This window comes from Gobius niger, assembly GCF_951799975.1.
Source record: "Gobius niger genome assembly, chromosome: 18".
Taxonomy (NCBI): domain Eukaryota; kingdom Metazoa; phylum Chordata; class Actinopteri; order Gobiiformes; family Gobiidae; genus Gobius; species Gobius niger.
Window position 1 is genome coordinate 19,340,380 of NC_136869.1, and position 18,280 is coordinate 19,358,659.

General features: G+C 43.3%; 2 protein-coding genes across 2 annotated transcripts; one reads left to right on the forward strand and one right to left on the reverse strand.

Moving 5' to 3' along the window:
- The first annotated feature begins 33 nt into the window (after window positions 1-33).
- emilin2b (elastin microfibril interfacer 2b) lies at window positions 34-7,103 on the forward strand. Its single transcript, XM_079576504.1, has 8 exons — window positions 34-234; window positions 333-458; window positions 1,077-1,255; window positions 1,336-2,778; window positions 5,693-5,869; window positions 5,962-6,015; window positions 6,399-6,515; window positions 6,690-7,103. Exons 1-8 carry the CDS (start codon window positions 116-118, stop codon window positions 7,013-7,015), a joined length of 2,541 nt encoding a protein of 846 aa, XP_079432630.1. The 5' UTR covers window positions 34-115; the 3' UTR covers window positions 7,016-7,103.
- Window positions 7,104-7,535: 432 nt separating this feature from the next.
- LOC306977730 (phosphatidate phosphatase LPIN2-like) lies at window positions 7,536-18,000 on the reverse strand. The gene is made up of 20 exons (XM_079576159.1): window positions 17,867-18,000; window positions 14,182-14,382; window positions 13,094-13,189; window positions 12,718-13,007; window positions 12,429-12,545; window positions 12,201-12,327; window positions 11,097-11,487; window positions 10,816-10,915; window positions 10,538-10,725; window positions 10,376-10,469; window positions 10,229-10,298; window positions 10,078-10,161; window positions 9,863-9,942; window positions 9,422-9,572; window positions 9,207-9,355; window positions 9,027-9,113; window positions 8,781-8,933; window positions 8,563-8,677; window positions 8,358-8,461; window positions 7,536-8,287 (listed from the first exon to the last, which is right to left on the reverse strand). Exons 2-20 carry the CDS (start codon window positions 14,371-14,373, stop codon window positions 8,143-8,145), a joined length of 2,733 nt encoding a protein of 910 aa, XP_079432285.1. The 5' UTR covers window positions 14,374-14,382; window positions 17,867-18,000; the 3' UTR covers window positions 7,536-8,142.
- Window positions 18,001-18,280: the final 280 nt, after the last annotated feature.

The window sequence follows — 18,280 nt, forward strand, 5'->3', positions numbered from 1 at the left end:
CACATCAAGAGCAGTACATGTCCTAGTCTGAGCAGTAGTGAACCAGCTGCACTCAGACAACATCCACAGATGCCTGGACCTCACTCACTCTGAGCGTTAAATATTACTCCGCACAATGAAGAGCGCGCTCTTGCACCTTTTCATCACTTTACCCATCATCAGCGCAACTCCTTTTCATTACAACGTATATCAAGGGAACTCTTATTCTGGCCCTGAATTACGCCACAGGAATAAGTGAGTATCGACTCTAGTTTTCTGATTGAAACACGTTTAGTCCACAATGCGTGTACTATTGTTTTGAACTACATCTTATTGCGTTTTTTATGCGCCAGAAACTGGTGCGCGTATGTGAAGCAGAAAAATGTCAGCTGTGTCGTCGCTGGAGAGACGGAGAGCATTGTGCAGCCTGAAGTCGTCCCGTGTCCGCCAGAGCTGCCGAACTGTCCGCAGCAGGTGGTGTAAGTGATCCGATGTGGGCGCAGTCACTTATATAGTGATGGAAAGTTCTTCACAACTCATTTTCAACCTTATTTATTTATGTGTTCATTCTAATCTGCATGCGTTTTGTGTTTGAACATTCAAATTTAATGATTTAATGAGTCTCTGTTTCCCCTAAATCAGGGGTGTCCAAACTTTTTTCATGGGGGGCCGCATACTGAAGCGTACACAGGGTGAAGGGCCATAGATCGGTGGTTAGTGCCGCAAAACCTTTGACTAGCAGAGGTTTAAATTGCGTCCACACCTTTATTTATGCTCAAAACCTTCATGCCAGCTCTGTCTCACAGTAAAAGGTTAGTTGTTTGGTTAGAATTGTGTGGAATTATTACATTTCAAATAAAAAGGACTATCTCTGATGATGTGTCCCGATTCAGCAAGAAGGCAGAGGGCCACCAAAAATTGGTCTGAGTGCCGCATTTGGCCCCCGGGCCGCACTTTGGACACCCCTGCCCTAAATAGACAATTAAATCTGTTTTTCACTATGTCCCCTTTTGTGCTGGGGGTGTTAGGCTAATGTATGTTGATGTGCCTCTGACATGTTAGTCAGAATCTATTCTAAAGTTTAAATATTTTTGCAGATATCGGACACATTTCAGACCCACGTACAAGATAGGTTACAAGGTTGTGTCTGAATTGGAGTGGAGATGTTGCCCAGGATACCAGGGTTATGACTGTAAAGAGGTCAGAGACATGACTCTTCTGCCGGCAGAGCGCTCCCCTGCTCATTCAGTAGGTCCTGATATCCCAGCACCACAAGGTAATGAATAAAAACACGGTTTTGTTTTGTGTTTTTACCATCAAAGAAAAGTATTGTGTATTGTTTCCCGTTTGCCTTAGGTCCACAAAGGGAGGCAGAGCATCCATGGACCGGGGATGACAGATTTTCAAGCCACATGGGCCACAAGACATCAGTGGGTCACCCCGGGTCTCAAAATGCCCAACACTTGGAGGAGGAGGTGCAACGTCTCTCCCAGATGGTCCTGGACATGCAAGTCAGGATGACGGACATGACCTCCAACCTGAGAGTGGACTTTCAGGAGGATGCCAGTAAGATGCTGGAGTCGCTGTTGAATGACCTCAAACAACCAGCTAGTGCTCGCGGCGCTGACACTCAGACCATTCCTCTGCGGGATTTCTCCGTTGAGACCGAGACGCTGCAAATGGGCGATGTGATGAACAGGATCAACCAGGTCACAGGAGATCTGGAGTTCAACACTAACACCCTGGAGGACCTCTTGGAACGGGTCAACCGTCACGATGGACAAATCCGTGTGCTCGAGGACACCGCTGAAAACCCGCCAGTCACACCTCCTCCCGGACACGTGCCTGACCTACGACCCTACGTGGACGAAAAGATCCGTATTTTGAGGGAAGAGCTGATGGAGGGCATGGATATCAAAATGGCAGATTTGAAAAACTCATGCGATTACAAAATGATGTCTGTCCAGGAGCACTGCGATGGCCAGGAGTCCCACTACCTCAGCCTGGCCGAACTCATGGATTCAAAAGAGTCTGACCTCCGCAAAGAAATCCAAGAGCTCAAATCGAAACTAGAGGGAGATGGGCTGCGGCCGTCTGGAAGCACTTCTCTTCCAGATTCACTCGTGGCTCGAGTGGAAAACATGGAGCGTTGTCTAAACATTTCGGAGAAGGCCTTGTCAGGGCGGTGTGTTTCTATAGAGGGGCACTTCGGTATAGATCAGTCACAGGCTTTTCAAGATCTCAAGAGAACTGTTGAAGTCAAGTTAGCCTCAGTTCAGGATAAACTGGGCTCCCTTCTGACAAACTCCTCACCTGGTATTCAGTCAACTCATGACAAGGCCCTGGACAAAGATGTAAACTTCTCTGAGAACTCTATTCATGATTTGCAACAGAGACTCAATGTTATGGAAGCTAAAATGACTGCATTGGAGAAGATTCACCTGGACTGCAAAAGAGACACACTCAACACAACTCAAAAGCTTAAAGAAGCAACGCCGGAAACTGATTGCACAGAAAAATCTGAAGTTGGGAAGGAAATTGCTCACCTGGACAGCCGCATGGTAGTGGTTGAAGGTTTGTGCGGCAAGCTGGAGCCCATCTCCAATAGTCTCCAGCGGATCAAAGACGGCCTTAACAAACACATCACCAGTTTGTGGACTTGTGTGAACCAGATGAATGGAACAGTGAGGTCCCAGAGCAGAGACATAGGCCAGCTGAGAGAAACCTTCCAGAGCCTACAGAACGCCTTGTCCGAGGTCTCCAAAGAGCCGCCCACGAGCAGCATTCCCAAGAACACAGGTATTTCTCAAATTCAGATTTTGAACACTTCTTTAACAGTCTAAACATAAATAAGGATATCAGGAGGTGTTAATCATAAGATGACCCCATAGAGACACATTTTGTTGTTTGCAAAGGATAGCGTGCGGTTTATTGTGCAGCCCAGGTGGAATTATAACACTTCTGTTTTTGTCTGAGTCATATTCTAATTGGCCAATATTGGTGGGAGTTGGAAAGATTTTCTGTTGCAGATTGAAGACACATGGCTCGATTTTCATGTGCCTCACTTGGATTATTGAGCAATGCTTTGGCTTTGAGAAACCTTTGTCATTTTGGCATTCTGCGGAGTGCGGACAGAGCCTCTTTATGCACATCACATGAGAACTACTAAGATTTTACAGTGGGACTTGGCATTGTCCACATAGTTGAGACCACGAAATACATATCGGAGATGCTGCATTCTTAACACATGAGTCTCATCCATAATGATGCCAGTGAGACATAGCCGAGTTGTGAACGTAAACGCCCTTAATGTTTACAGCTGGGGTCCATCCTGTGGGACGGCCTCTGCATGCTCTCGTGTTGCTCTTTATGGGACAGCTGATGCAGCATATGGTCACGTTTTTATTTACACACGTGCACCAACAACACTAAAGGTGTTGCTTTTGCGTACAAGAGTTTTCCATATGAGCAAAGGCTTTCAAGGGTGACCTATACTGGGTTGTGTAGAACTGGGGTTGAATATTTATCTCGAGCATTTGTCAACACTGAATATTTCCATGGTTTCCTTTTCTTCCAGCACTCCTATTGTCTGTCTTATCTGAAGACACTGGAAAATTCAGTCCATTACAGTGGCAAGTTAAGGCTGCTTATCACTGGTGCACTCTCTGGTGCTCTTATTTTAGATCCAAGAGCCTTGTTTATGTTATTGCCACTCCTGCCCTTAGTCTTTTCCTCTCAGTGTTTATAGCACTTTCCGACTTTACATCTGCTGTTTGAGCCAACGTTGGTTAATTTCACCTAAAGTCAGAGTTTTCACGGCTGAGATCATCTCACAAATAAACACCAAGAACACTTAAAACTGTGCAGCCTCAGAGGCCAGTTTTCATTGTGTTTGCTAAGTCGTCATAGCAGAAGCTGACCCCAAAGAGAGAGGTCAAAGAGATGCAAAACAGTTAGATTCCCAATAGAGACGAAATCTTTCCAATACATCACGCATTTTACAACAATAAAAGGACTGATTAAGTCAAATTTGGCTTCTGTGTTGGGAGCTGAGATAAAGGCGGTGGCCTCTGACAGGGCTGCATGTTAGTTCTGACCCAGGCACTGACCTGGGGGTTTTATGAGTGACACTGCGGTCATCGGTCAAATTATTACCCATGAACCAAAAACAAGATGTGACCTGGTCAAATCCCCAAACACATATTTGGTTGTATGGCTCTTTTTGCTGCTTGGATTTCCCTCGGTGCACAGTAACACGTGCACACCGCGTTTCTCTGAGTATTTTACACAGCAGCTCTTCATTATTACACTCAATCACGGATGTGGCTGCCATTCATTCGTTTCTCTCCACCCATCACCACTCACACAGTCACTCACATGAATCAGAAAGATAAAGTCCCCAAAGAGATGACAAAGTGTGACCAAGCCAATGTTTTGTAAACCCTTAAGGTCATGTGTCACCAGGCTCAATTTATTATAATATAAACCCATTGGCATTTCTTACCAGGGTGACTCATGCCCCACAGTAAATTGCGTCTTGGTTGTGAAGTTCTATGTAATGTGGAAAGTGTCACAAACCACTGTGTTCAAACTATTTACTGTGGTAACCAGCTCCAACAGGGCGGTTCTCTCAGTCATAGGAAGCAAATCTCTGTTCACCGAAATGCTTAGGTTGCAACTCACCTCTTTAATCTTCCCAAACGCTCTTGTATTCAGACATCCATACTGTGCTTTACCCTTTGATCCTTGTCCTGCAGTCAAAAATCAGTTTTAAATTGCTCCCATCAAAGCCCTGCACAGCACATACCCGGCTTTTATACAGGGAGCATTGAGAGCAACAGCATATGCAAACCTGTAAATCCCATACACATGTGCACCTCCAGCAGACCTGCCCCCCCTGTGCACTTTTACGGGCACACACAGCAGCCCTCGCTCCGCTGACTTTAATGGGGCAGACCCTTTTGGCCGGCGCAGTCCATGGCCGTTTTGCTGGTGGCCATGCCTTGGTACTGTGGTATGCTTTTAAGTGCTGGTTTAACCCCTCATTGATGCTTGGAAGTTGAGCAGACCCCGACCAGTGAGATGGATTTGTTGATAAATTCCGCAGTTCCCCTCAGCCGTAGTTCCCGGTAAATGCAGGTAGTTAAGAGATCATCGCTGTTTGATTGGTCTGAGGAGGAACTGTTATTTCCCCCAATGTAATGACAGGCTCCTTAGTCGCCCACTGTTTTGCTGCCATGAAGTGCTGAAAGTCACTGAAGTGCTGGCAGTACAAACACAGCTGCTTAAATGTCCAAGTGTAGAAGAGACTGCACGTAATACTGTGTGATGAGACCAAAATGGCCTCCACTGCAAGTTACTTTTTGTTATGCAGGCAGCTATTGTTTTTAGCGTTAATAAAACTGCTCAGAATTTTTACCTACACATATTAATTATCCCAGGTAATAAAATGTTAAGCACACATCCTGTTTTATCTAAAAGAACTTCAAAAAGCTGCTGTAAAGCATGACATACTGGACTTTTTCCAGAACCACAGGGGAGTTAAACACATACATTTGAATTACTGCCTCAGTCTAACGTCTTTAGCTGCGCTTACCTTAGAGCAACATTTGAAACGGCTGGTTTTTAGTAACACCTGGCCTCTAGCCCCCTCTGACCTGCAGCCTCATGGCTCATAGCTCACCCCACACCTGTCTCCCTCTGACCATTCCAGTGGAGAAAGTCGCAGGACCTCCCCAGGCCGCAGGACCTACGGGGGAGCGCACTGTGCCCAAAGTGACCGTGATGGAGGCGGGTGAGGCGGGACCCCCCGGCAGAATGAGCTTGTCCCAGTTACCCAAGGGCGCAGATGGCAGCATGATGACTCTTCAGGGCTTTGCAGGCGCCCCAGGTAAAACTCAAACACGCAGGCATCATGCTAACTAGTACTACTACTGTTTAAAAGCACTCAGCGGTTTATTTTATTCTGTTTTCATTTCAAAGCCTCTCCGGCCAAATCCAGTGACGTTGTAGAGCCAATAGTGCCAATTGTTTCAGGTGAGTGTGACACATCTGTGATCATTTATAAATGTACAATGAAAACTGCATGGTCTATGTTTGCAGCAACCGTATTTAAATGTGTTCCACAAATAATATATTCATATGCAGTTGCTTCACAAAGATATCATACTGATTTCTAATTTATTATGTGGCACTGATGCTTAAATTATATTCATTTTTTTATTTTTTTATTAGTAAAACATCTACACAATCCACCCTACAGTAGTACATAGAAATAGAAATGTAAGTGGAGTTTCTTGGAGTGCCTTGGTTTGCCACTTAAAGACTGGAGTGTGGACTTGATCGTGATATAGGAATTATCAAAGGCGAAGTACTTACTTTCTGAACTTTCTGTTTAAAATATTGTTGTCTTTTATCAGTTGAGAAGATGGCATTTTCCGCCGGTCTGACACTTACCCCTTTCCTCGGAGACATTGGTATTATCCGGTTCAACAAGGTCCTGATCAATGATGGAGGACACTATGACCCATACACAGGTAATTATCGTCACAACATGGCCTATATATTATGCTGGCTGTTCATTTACATTCATAACTTATAAACCATACCCATGCTAATATGTCCAAAAGTCATTTAAGAATCCGTGAATCATTTCTAATACAGGATCTTTAACGTTGTATCCACAAGGTTCATAGACGTCTTTCCCGCAGGTATCTTCCAAGCCCCCACAAATGGCCGTTACCTGGTGAGCGCGGTGCTTGCCCCACAGCGCGGTGACAAAGTGGAGGCCGTCCTGTCGGTGTCAAACCACAGCATTCAGAAACTAGACTCCGCAGGGTTCTACTCCGGAGCCGCCGTGCCACATGAACAGTGTAACTGCAGCAGCGTGGCATCTCTCAGCCTGGTCCTGCCTCTAAAACAAGGAGACCGGGTCGGACTGGTGCTGACTGCCGGCAAACTAGCCATTTCAGCCTCATCTGAGGTCCTGTCCTCTTTCAGTGCTGTGCTGCTGTACGCCAGCCCGGACATGCGGTAATTCACTATGTGCTGTTTAGAGTATGCTGTACTTTACATGCAAGTCTATGCAAGGTTTTATTTCTGGTATGTCTGAGCCTTATTGGCAAACTGCATTTCTGACAGGATCTATAGCATATCTCTTTTTGGCTGTATCAGAAGCAGAAGTAGTAGATACATAGATATTTATTTTGACTTCTATTGCCGTACCTTTGTCTCAGTCCGAGAGAGACTTTATATGTTGGGACCATCCCTTTCATAGTTCGATAAATTGTTTTTATACAAGTGTTCTGTTCTTCGATCGTCTTTTATCAGTAATAATTATGAACATTTTACAAGATCCTTACTCGCCATTCTGGGGAAACATTTTATTTCACTGAAAACATCTTTAACATTACTATAAAACATCACTATGCAATTAAGTTCTCATACACAATTAATCAAACTGTTAAAGCAAACATCAACAGGTTTATGGCCATAAAAAAGCAGAATTTTTATGATGTTTTTTTTTACAATGATGCAAAGCTTGAAAATACTTCAAAGACATTACACTATGCGAGATCTTCACATACGTTACTTTCATAGAAAGAATATTGTGAACTATTAAGACGAGCAAAGGCTGAAGCAAAGATAAATCGTGCCGTTGTTGCTCTAACAGTGGCACAAACGCAGGTATAGAATACTTAAAACCGATTTTAAAACTCTCACCCAAACTGATTTTATTTGGCTATAAATGAGGTACCAATTATACAACAGCAGCGTCATCAGGAAAGTGCTTGGACTTGTTCATTTGAGAGTGCAACACGGACATGGTAAAAGCTCAACTTATAGCAATTAAGGCCTGAAATATCCAGCTCCTACTTTGTTTGCAGACACACAGTCTATTGTATGTGCCTGCTCATGCTAACTCAAAGCATAAGTATGTGCATGTGCTGAGCTGTGTCAAAATGCATATCAACATGTCATAAACACTCAAGGGGTTCCCATCAGTTCTGCTTTAAGGGCGAATGCAACATCTGCCTCTATACGTCAACTCTGTACTTACACTTAAACCATCCAAAAGGAATGGCAGACAATGTGTCTGATAAACATTACGATGTAAATACCTGAAAACAATGCAGTACTTGGTAAAAGCCATACCCCCTCTCCCTAAAGCAGCTCTTCTAAACACACTTGAGGAATGGGCTGTCTCCAGAAGCAGAAGGAGCTGAACTCTGGGCAGCAGAATGTGGCGTTGTGTTGTGTTGTTCTTAAAGGGAACACATGCTCCACCAGCTCACTGAGACGACTGTATCTATGAAGAGTAAAGTGCCTTTGTCAGAGAAAGGGCTGATAGACACGAAGCGTAGTTTTTTGACACTTACGATGTTTTATTGCCTTTGGCCAGCTCAAGGATTAACTCCCCTTTGGGGTTCACTGTGAAGATCCGGCTTGCAGGAACACCCACTTTCTTATAGGCAAACACATCCTTCAGGCAGAAAGGGAAAACGGATCATGGTTCACAACATTATATATTTGTAACAATGTTTGAATTGTAAAATAAACCTCATAAATGTCTAAAACACTTACATTGTCTCTGTTTCCAAAAGCAGCATAGAAGGGCTGAGTGTTTGGGTGGAACAGGTTCTTTATGTCTGTGAGACATTCAACCTTGAACTTTTCTGGCTTCTTTTCAATGACTTCTCTGTGAAGAATCAAAGAAACTTTTTCATTTCAATGTTTGCACAATATTTGGCAAGATGATGTTCTGTGGTCATTACAGCTGTCGCGTCCAGAGAAACAGTTACCTGTGAAAGGCAGAGAAGAGGCTGCTGGGTGACAGCATGAGAGGGCCCTGAGGCAGGAGAGTTCCTCTATCATTCACCCAATGTAAATATCCTCGTGTCATGTCAGCCATGCCGATGGCCCGCGCTGAGCAGTACAGGAATTTATACCCGTTCCTTTGGAGGAGGCACATAAATCCATTATGGATGGATTATAGTATAACTTTGTACTTGACATTAGTCTCTAAACCCCTGTAACCCAAGTCTTACTCATGCACTGAGTGGTAGAGTTTAGCAATGCCCTGATGAGTCCAGTCTTTGCCCAGATGAGGAAGAATGTGTCCAAATACATCAGATCTGGAGGTAACAGATGAAAAGATTAGTTGTGAAATGGCTTTTAGATTTCTAATTATATATGAATTATAGTCGTGTTATTAAATAGGCGATTACTTTGTGATTGTGCCGTCGATGTCTGATATAATGACCTTGTCGTCCCAGTTCCACAGGTAGATGGTTCCCTCGCAGCGGCATGTGCCCTGGTACTGTGTGGTGATACTGAAGGTAACGTCATTGGGCCCTTCTCTCAGCTTCAAACAACTCTGTAGAAAACAAACTGTGTGTTATTGTTGCCAGCAACGAAGATGAAGCTGAAGATAGTGTTTTACTATTTGCTCTGATGACAGTCGGAGGGACTTCTTGTAGGAGGGACCTGCTGCCACAGATTCACTCTGCACACGCTCAGTGGGAGGTGAAGCAAGAGCAACAGCATTTAGCTCCTTTGTCTCATCATCGCTGGACCACTCAGTTGTTTTTGATCTACAAAGACATTAGGACGAAAGAACAAACTGTTGGATTGTTGTGGTGTGTACATGTGTGTAGTAACCACTAGAGGGCGATAGACTCCATAAGGATTGAAAAGCTAATGTGTATCAACAGATTATTTTCACATTTATGCAGAGCTTCTCTGTAACACTTTATAGCAGTGTTTAACTCTAAAATGAGGGTGTAGCTCACAGACTGATGTGTAAATCCGTCCAGCTGGGACCTGTTTAGCCCACAGTGTTTGTGTTGCTGTTTGACTGTAGTGATGTGTGCTGCTGACTCACTGTGTTTCTGGGGCCGGTTGAAGGGCAGGACTTTCACTGGTCAGCGACTCTTGCCGCTCTAATTTGGGTTCTGTTGACAACTAATGATAAAAGACCATTATTGTTCGATTTGTTCTGCTTGTTCTGTGCTTTCATAAGTCAAACATTAATGACACATTGTTTAGTCATGGAGAAACATCCGTGTTTGACTGGACTTTTGAAATGCAAAGTCCCACCTGCTTCACACTGCTCTTTCTCCAAAACCACCAGCGCCCTGATTTTTTAGGCATTTTCTCCTTCACCCATGCCTCCTCTGTAGCCTGACAAAACAAAAACAGTTTAAAAAATTGCCAACATTCAGAGATTTAAGAAACTTGATAGCAAAACCTTTGGCAAGTTCTTCTGGAAAGCCTGCATGCTGAGTATCAATGGGGCAGCCAGTGTCCAGTTATAATATCTAAAAAAAAAAGACCTATGTTCAGGTAAAATGTTCCAAATGATGTTATGGAGCATGAAAATGAATGACAAAATCACCTGTTTGCTATTTTTACAACCAGATTTGGATTGTCAATAATCGCAGGGTTTTCTGCAAATTCATTGTAGTTGATGATGTGTTCCATGAACTTTTCTGCGAAAAGTGAGCATGTTATGTGGGCCACCCTTCAGCATCTGTACCACACAAAGGTGACGGATTACCTTTGGGAATCTCTGAGTTCTCAGCAATGCCCCCACAGAGAGACAGGGTGATATCAGGCAGGTCTCCAGCTGAATCAGACAGACACTCAGTGCCACTGTCTGCTGCTGCGCTGCCCACCGACTGAGGAGACTGAGAGCCTGAGCGCCGGCCTGTCTCCTCCCAGTGCTTAGGCACCTGCTCCGACTCACTGCAACACAGAACGAATGAGTGAAGAGCAGTTTCCGAGGTACACATTCTGCATGAGTCATGGTCACTGGCCGCTCCATGGACTGTGTACCTTTGTGGAAAGTAGCGTGCCAAAACATCAGGATCAAGTTTACTCAAATCGTCCAAATAAATGTCCTCCGGTCCCTGATGCTGGCTGCGTTTCCTCACACCTTTGTGAAAAACAACCATAAAAATAGTAACCACGAAAAGCTGACTTCACTTTTCACGCTTCTGTTTCTGCTCTGTCTGACTACAGCAGCATCAGACAAACTTCTGCTCCCACATCCTTCCTATTTTTTGCTCCATTTAAATTAATGTTATTCACGCACTACTTGTTGTTTTGCATGTTACCTCTTCTCTTCACTGGTGAGTCTGCTGAGGATGATTTTGTGTCAGCAGCAACACTCTGGCCTCCGCCGGTCGTGCGGCTGGGTGGAGAGGAGGTCCAGCGAGTCTTGCGCACAGTTTTGGAGATGTTCTCAGAGTCGACAGGAAACAGTTCTGAACATTCAGGTGGGCTGGGTACACTGGGAGGCCCGGGCTGTGATGAGGCCTCAGGCAGCTGCTCTGGTTGAACGGTCCGAGGCTCAGGCTTCACAATATTACAGACACTGTCTGTTTGTTCTTTTGCTCCTCCAGTCTCCTCCTCCATGGCCTCAGAGCTCAGGATCACTCGAAAATGTGTGTTTTCTGATGGTGTTATGGTCAGCGGCTTGAGCTCGGGTTTCTCCTTCTTGTTATTCTGCACAGAAAACCAGTTCATTTTAATACAGGAAACGGTCTATGTACAGTATGTTTCAAATGGTGTGAAGGGAGTTCTAAATATTTCCATTAAGATTTCCTATCTGTGTGCCCAAATACGAGGTAGACATAAAAGTTTGTTGACAATAGGACTGCCTGCAATCAACTCCTAAACAGTACCAGTGCAGGCCTCCATAAGGATCTGAGCATTTTAAGATTTATGGCATGTCCACTCATGAGCTCCTTTTAGTGCAGCAGAAAAGGCCCATTTTTGGCCAAACAGTTCACTTTGTGATGCAGGCACCAAATCCATTTTCCATACTTTAAATAGGCAATGTGTCTGACCCCTGATAATGATCTTTGTTTCATTTTTTTTTTTACTAAGACTTGACTTCAGCCAATTATAAGATCATATTTGTTCCAAATCAATCTTGTTTGGTCCCAGGGCACCAAAAGAATCGCTCTTGTTGGACTTTCTTCCAAGAACAATTATACTTTGTGAGGGAATTATGTAATTTCATACTAAATGAGATGAGGACAATAATGAAATCAATCAATCATCAATCTGGCGAATCCCATGTCTGCAAAAGACCGACTGGTTTGTGTTAACTATTGTGTATTATTTTAGCACCAAGGGTTTGAGAGTAACGTAATCACTACTCTCTGTGTTTTACACGTGTACAGTAAGTGACAGTACATGTGACTGAAACCTACCCATGTGGACTCCGGGAACTCTCCCCAGGTCCACTGCATGTGGGACTCTGCTCGCAGCAGGCTTTCCGTGGGCTTCACCATTAGCTCCGAGTCACTCTTTGGGGACATTGGCTCGGACATGTCCCTGCTGTAAACACATTAGCACTTAGTCAGCAGGAGTGGGAGTGCGGCGTGTGACCAACCCGTTTTTATTCATTAAAATGGACTGTTTTTTGAAGTCACTCGTACCCAGAGCCGGGCACCCAGTCCCCATCAGAGAATGGGTAGCTGTCCCACTCCAGGCCAGTGAGTGGGGTGTGTACCCTGCTCTCTATATTATCCTTCACGATGCAAAGTGAAGAAGTCCTGTGAACAAGGAAGGTACAAATACTGTATGTCCTGAATAATTGCAGCCCTTGCAGTCTTTACAGTATACTAATTACAATCGTAAAATTCCAAAACATGCAACTCTTAACGATTAGTTCTTAGATAATCCTGACTTGAGTTAAAGACAAGTCCTGAATCACACTGCCATTACCGTCCATTGTGTAAGTGGTGGTCTTCGTCTGAGCTCAGGTCTCCCAGCTCTAGCTCCGCAGCAGGGCCCGCCTCCTCTTTGCGGGGCTCAGCTTTGTGCTTCCTCCTGCGCCTCTTCCTCTTCTTGGCCGCAGTGTTGGGGGGCGGCGGGGGGTTTCCACAGGACGGGCCTTCAGGGCTCAGAGGCTGACTGCCCTCCACCCCCGAAGCCCCACATCTGGGCTCCCTGCTCCAAAACAAAGCCTCCTCTGTATGGATTGGGGAGGTCACCAGGTGTGCCGGGACTACCTCCTTAGTCAGAACAGAACACAAAACTACAGTAATAAGATGCTTTTCCCCCTAACCCTCTATCATTTTCCTTAAACCTATGAACCTACATTTTGCGTCTCCATCTCCTGTACGAAAAAGGCCTCTCCATTGTCTCCCAGTTTCATGTGAAGCTCCACAGGCTCCCCATTTATTTCTATGTCGATCTGCAAAGTAAACACAGCTTTCATTAGAAACATCACTTTCAGAAGCTGTGTCTGCACGAGCCTTAAATCAGGTCATAGTACAGGCATGTAGTAGATTAGACTGCTGTAATGAGGGCTGCTTATGGCTAAATGGAACAAACTGTATGTTTATAACCAGGTAGTGGGAGACTTAGGGCTTTTTTACAAACAAGATTAAAGTCGGGGGTTAATATAACGAATTCAAAAAGCACTTGTGGTGTGCTGTATTTCTGAACACAATAATCAGACAGATTCACAGACAGTGCACAGTGAAAACCACAGACTGCTTCCTGCTCACTCTCTTCCTGTGAGTAGAAACTAGTGTCTCTTTAAGCTATAGTTCAATGTAAGCCCTGACACGGTGCTTAATAATAGATACAGAGAACAGCCTGTCATGACATGCTTGATGTGGAATTCATCACAAAATCAAATGCATAAAACGGATAAAAGGCTGTCAAAAATGTTCTAAGGCATAATGCTGGAGAAGTGGGGGAAAATTGCACTCATATGTATCAAATGAGTGCAATTTCTGTGTCCACTAGCAGAGTACTTCAGCATGTTGTAGTTGGTGTTACAGTGGCAGTAATGCTTGACTTTGCTTCCTGAAATGTGCTGCTAACAAAATCATCCCAGGGAAGAATTTGTTGTATGTTGTATTTTGGGTCTCAACAAACGCAAATGTAAGAACACGACTTGTTCTGTCAACGTTGCTCTTCCAAGTCAGTGGTTACGGTTTGGAGCTCATAGATTGAAAAGAAAATAATCCATTCGAAGTTTTTCACTGGAGGCCTGGATATGTTGTTAATTTTGCTTGTTGTTTTTAATCAACAAACGTATCCACAAACATCGTCCTCCCCCCCCGTTTAAGTAAATAAAATTAACACTGCTGAAAAGAAGCACATGTAAATATCCTTTGATGTCACCACAAGTAATAATAGTGCAAGGTCCTTTAAAAATATTGCCGACTCACTCACCACTTTCTCCCTGGAGCGCAGCACGCCCAGTTTTCCGAAGCGGACGTGGAAAGGAGAGCACTGGAAGGTCCCATCGGGCTGCCGCACCACTATGACGTCGATGCACCCCGACAGAGTGGCCTGGTTCAGGCCCTTGTACAGCTCCTTCACAGTCACCAGCACCTGCCCCGCCAACTGCCCCACATAGTTCATGGTGTCCACCTGCCCAGCATTCACAACACGACAGGTCAATGTACAATGTAGCCAGGATCACAAGCGCCGAGGATGGGAGAAAAGACGTTCAGGTTTACACCATGAACAAAGTGAAAGTCAATGTTTATTAGAAACTTTACCAGATGAACACGAGCAATTGTAGCAAAACATTTCAGTAGTCATCTGGACAGGGTTATTTTTTCAGTTGAAAATAGGGCTGCAAGGCTTCAGGAAAAAATATTTCTGATCACTAATGCAACCATACATATTGCAACTGAGATCAGATTTGCATTTTATGTTTTAAATCAATATGCAGGTAATTTTTTAACATGTTGAAGAGCATTTGACGGGGAGAGATTGCTAAACTACGAGAACCATCATATAGATTTTCAAGATTATTTTCTAGAGGAATGGTTAGCAGCTTTAATTCATAACAAGACCCCATGGAGGCAATTTGATTATTTTTGCAAATGACATTGTATTAGATAAACAATAGTGTACAAACAAACAAATAAAAGTGTTTTCTAATTGCAAGACATTCAAATCTCAATTAGGTTCAATTGCAAATGTGCAACCTTAGTCCAGATGACAACTTTATGAAGCCTTTAGTTTACATCTATGGAGCTGACCTAAAACACTTAAACAATTATGAATTGATGCATTTTGTTAACTTTCTTAAATGTGTAAAATATAAATCACAATTTTGTAATTTCGCAACAGAATTTGATTTATTATTAGATTATTATGATATTCTGATTATGATGATCTTGTTTTCTTTATCATTCATTTTAATTTGGTTTGATTCAGCCTAACCTTTCTTTAGAGATATGTAACCAGCTGTCAGCAGACGCCCTTTAGATTCTCAACCCTCATTATCTTCTGCTCTTATGAGGCCACAGGTCCCTCAACACAGAGCTTCTGTCCTATTTTCCTGAAAAGTTCTGGCTTGATCAAGGTTTCATCTGGGCCACAAGCTAAATATTCTGAGCTTCAGACCAGAGCCAAGTGGACAACCTACATAACAACAAAGTCACAATTGTAGTCCATCAACAGCTTTATCAGCTTTAGGAATGGAAACTTCTGAGCTATGATATAATAATATATACACAGACGTTTACAAACAATAATATATTTTGGTTTTCAGTTCCTCATTATAACTGTATTTCTAATATGGCTGAGCAATATCAGTATTCAGACGTGACGTTATTCAGACTTTAAACTTTCAACAGTACGTACATGGATTTTGTGCACTACATGGCACTATAATTGTAAACGTTTACAGAGAAAAATGTCACTAAGCAATGTGCTGCCAGACTTAGTGGATTTACAGGGTTTTGCAACAGAGTTCTTAGATGTGCCACGCTTCCTGTTCCCAAGGAAAAACATTTCTTAACATTTTTTTTCCTGCTGATCAGTGAGGTTTGTTAAGAAATCAGTTCCATTGCTCTTTGGCTTGATTATGATTATCAATGCTCATGTTTTTTTGGTCATTGATTTAGTTTTAGATGAAATCAGCGTGATTCCTTGTCACTCACCAGCCTCCAGGGGGACTTGCCGTCCCGCTCTACAGCCCTGCTCCCTGCCTGCGGCATCGCCTGAGCTCTGCTGATGTCAAAACTTCACCTCATCCACTGTCCCGTCTGCAGTATTCACCCATGTACGGCCCGCGCTCTGTCCCAGCGCTCCCAGACGCAAAGACCCCGAGAACCTAAGAGCCTTACATAACCTGCTTTAGGCTGGACCCACCGCACCTTGGGGTTAGTCTCCTCATAATACTTCTCAAAAACAAATCTCTCACTCAATGTATTTTACAGCCTCAGATCTTTGAAAGAATTGTCAGAATGAATGGCAAAATGTAGAATTACATCATCATTACATCTCCTAATTATGACCTACCTGTGCCTACATAGCGATCAATTTAAGCCTCCATACTTAAAGCTCAGTTAGTGACTTCTTAGCTTTCAAATTATGTACATATAATGTGTTATAATATGCAGCTGAAGGCAACCCAGATTAAAACACGACTGCAGTGCCTTTTGTTTGAACCAGCAACAGTTCATGCTAAATCATAATCCTGACTGCGATGGACTAAAGCTTGATGAAGTCAGTCTGATTTACATAAGCCTCTATACGATGTTTTTTTTTTTTTTTACTTGTTCTCATCAATTCACCCAGAAAAGATCAAAGCCGAGAAGAGTCAAAGTAGGTTAAGCCTGTGCTTCTCAACTCTGCGCACCTTGTATCTTATCCTTACTTCCCCCTCACTCATCAGTCTTCAAATACCTGTGTTATATCAGCAAAAGAAGCAAGGGAAAGACCTCAAACTATACATTTGAAAAGGTCCAGCAATGCTCTACTTTTAATCAATGAGGTTTCGATTTCTTTCATGTCTGTGTTAAAGTCTCTATGACACATTAGGCACAGTTCTTGCTCAAACACAGTTAACACAATTATATTTAAGATTTTGCTGAAAAGAATTACCCGGCCTTCTTAATTTGGGCGTTTGTTGTGATGCTTTTGGTTTCACTTCCTCATTGGACACTGACAGTAAGCGACATAGACGGAGGCAAACAATTTGAATCTGTTGCCGTGCCGACCATGTTATGTCAATGGGAAGTGAGTGAGTCACACTGCTTTATCTATGTCACTTCCTGTCTTTATTAAACATTCAAACAAAACCTTTTCTGCCCAACATTTCTTCATTAAACTGGCTGCTTCGCTGAAAGAAAATGATAATTATTACTTACAACAAAGTCATATTTTCAAAAGCATTACAACCGTAATTCCACAAAACAAAGTGCTGGCATAGGCTCCTAGGTGTTCAGAATATTGCTAATCTTATGCTGGTTTTTCCCCCGAACATTGACATAGGCTATCTTCTGAAATACTTTAGACAAAACATGTATCCAACATTCAAATATCTCTATCTGAGGCAATGGAAACGTTACAACATCGCTGTCAGACCACGTCCTGAGTCACTCACAGGATCTGTGCATGGACTTTAAGAGGTGATAATCCTGTTTACCAGATTAGGACAGGCTTTCACCTGCTTTCTCTGCCCACCACTGTGCCCTAGAGAGTGGACAACTGGATGGAGCTAAATAGGCTACCCCAAGAAGTACATGTCCAAATACAATCCAGGTCATTGCTTTGTATTGACTGCTTGACAAAATTGGACATAATAGGGGGGGTGACGCTTATACATGTAATTCATTCCCATATCAACCATTGCACACTTTGATAAGAAGCAATAAACATGGAAAAATGCCAGAGGTGCATTAGGGACACAACGGATTCAGGTTTTATAAAGTCATAAAGTATCTATAGCAAAGTTAATATGAACATCCTACATTTGAGTTGAAGATAAATAGCAATGTGAGTAATGTTATAATCCGGTGTCAAGTAGCCCACGGCACAAACTTGACCGGATGAACTCGAGAGGGAAAGCACACGAGGAATACAAAACTTCTAATGCATTTAAGAGGGTTTGTACCTGCGAGAGAGGGGCGTCATAGGCAGGTGTCCATGTCCACGCTCGGCCCACATGCACCTGCTCTGAGCCTGACCGGAGAGAGGAGACAGGAGACAGGAGCGCAGCCAGAGGCGCGCGCACCACGTGACTGAGGTGACTTCTCAACACGAAACGACTCTAAACAGTCACATGATGTCAGAATGTAGTAGTAGCCTAATAAATTAGATACTATTTCAACCGTTACATCGATTGGTGCCGCCACGTGGAGATAGCGGTTACTACAAATTGTAAAAAGAAAAAAACAAATAAAACGTTTTTTTTTTTCGTTTTTTTTAAATTTATATAGATATATTTCTTTCTTTTTTTTTTTACAAGATAAATCGTTTAACCTTTCGCGAGTTTGGCTTCTTCTTAAAGGTTCTTGAAAATAATAAA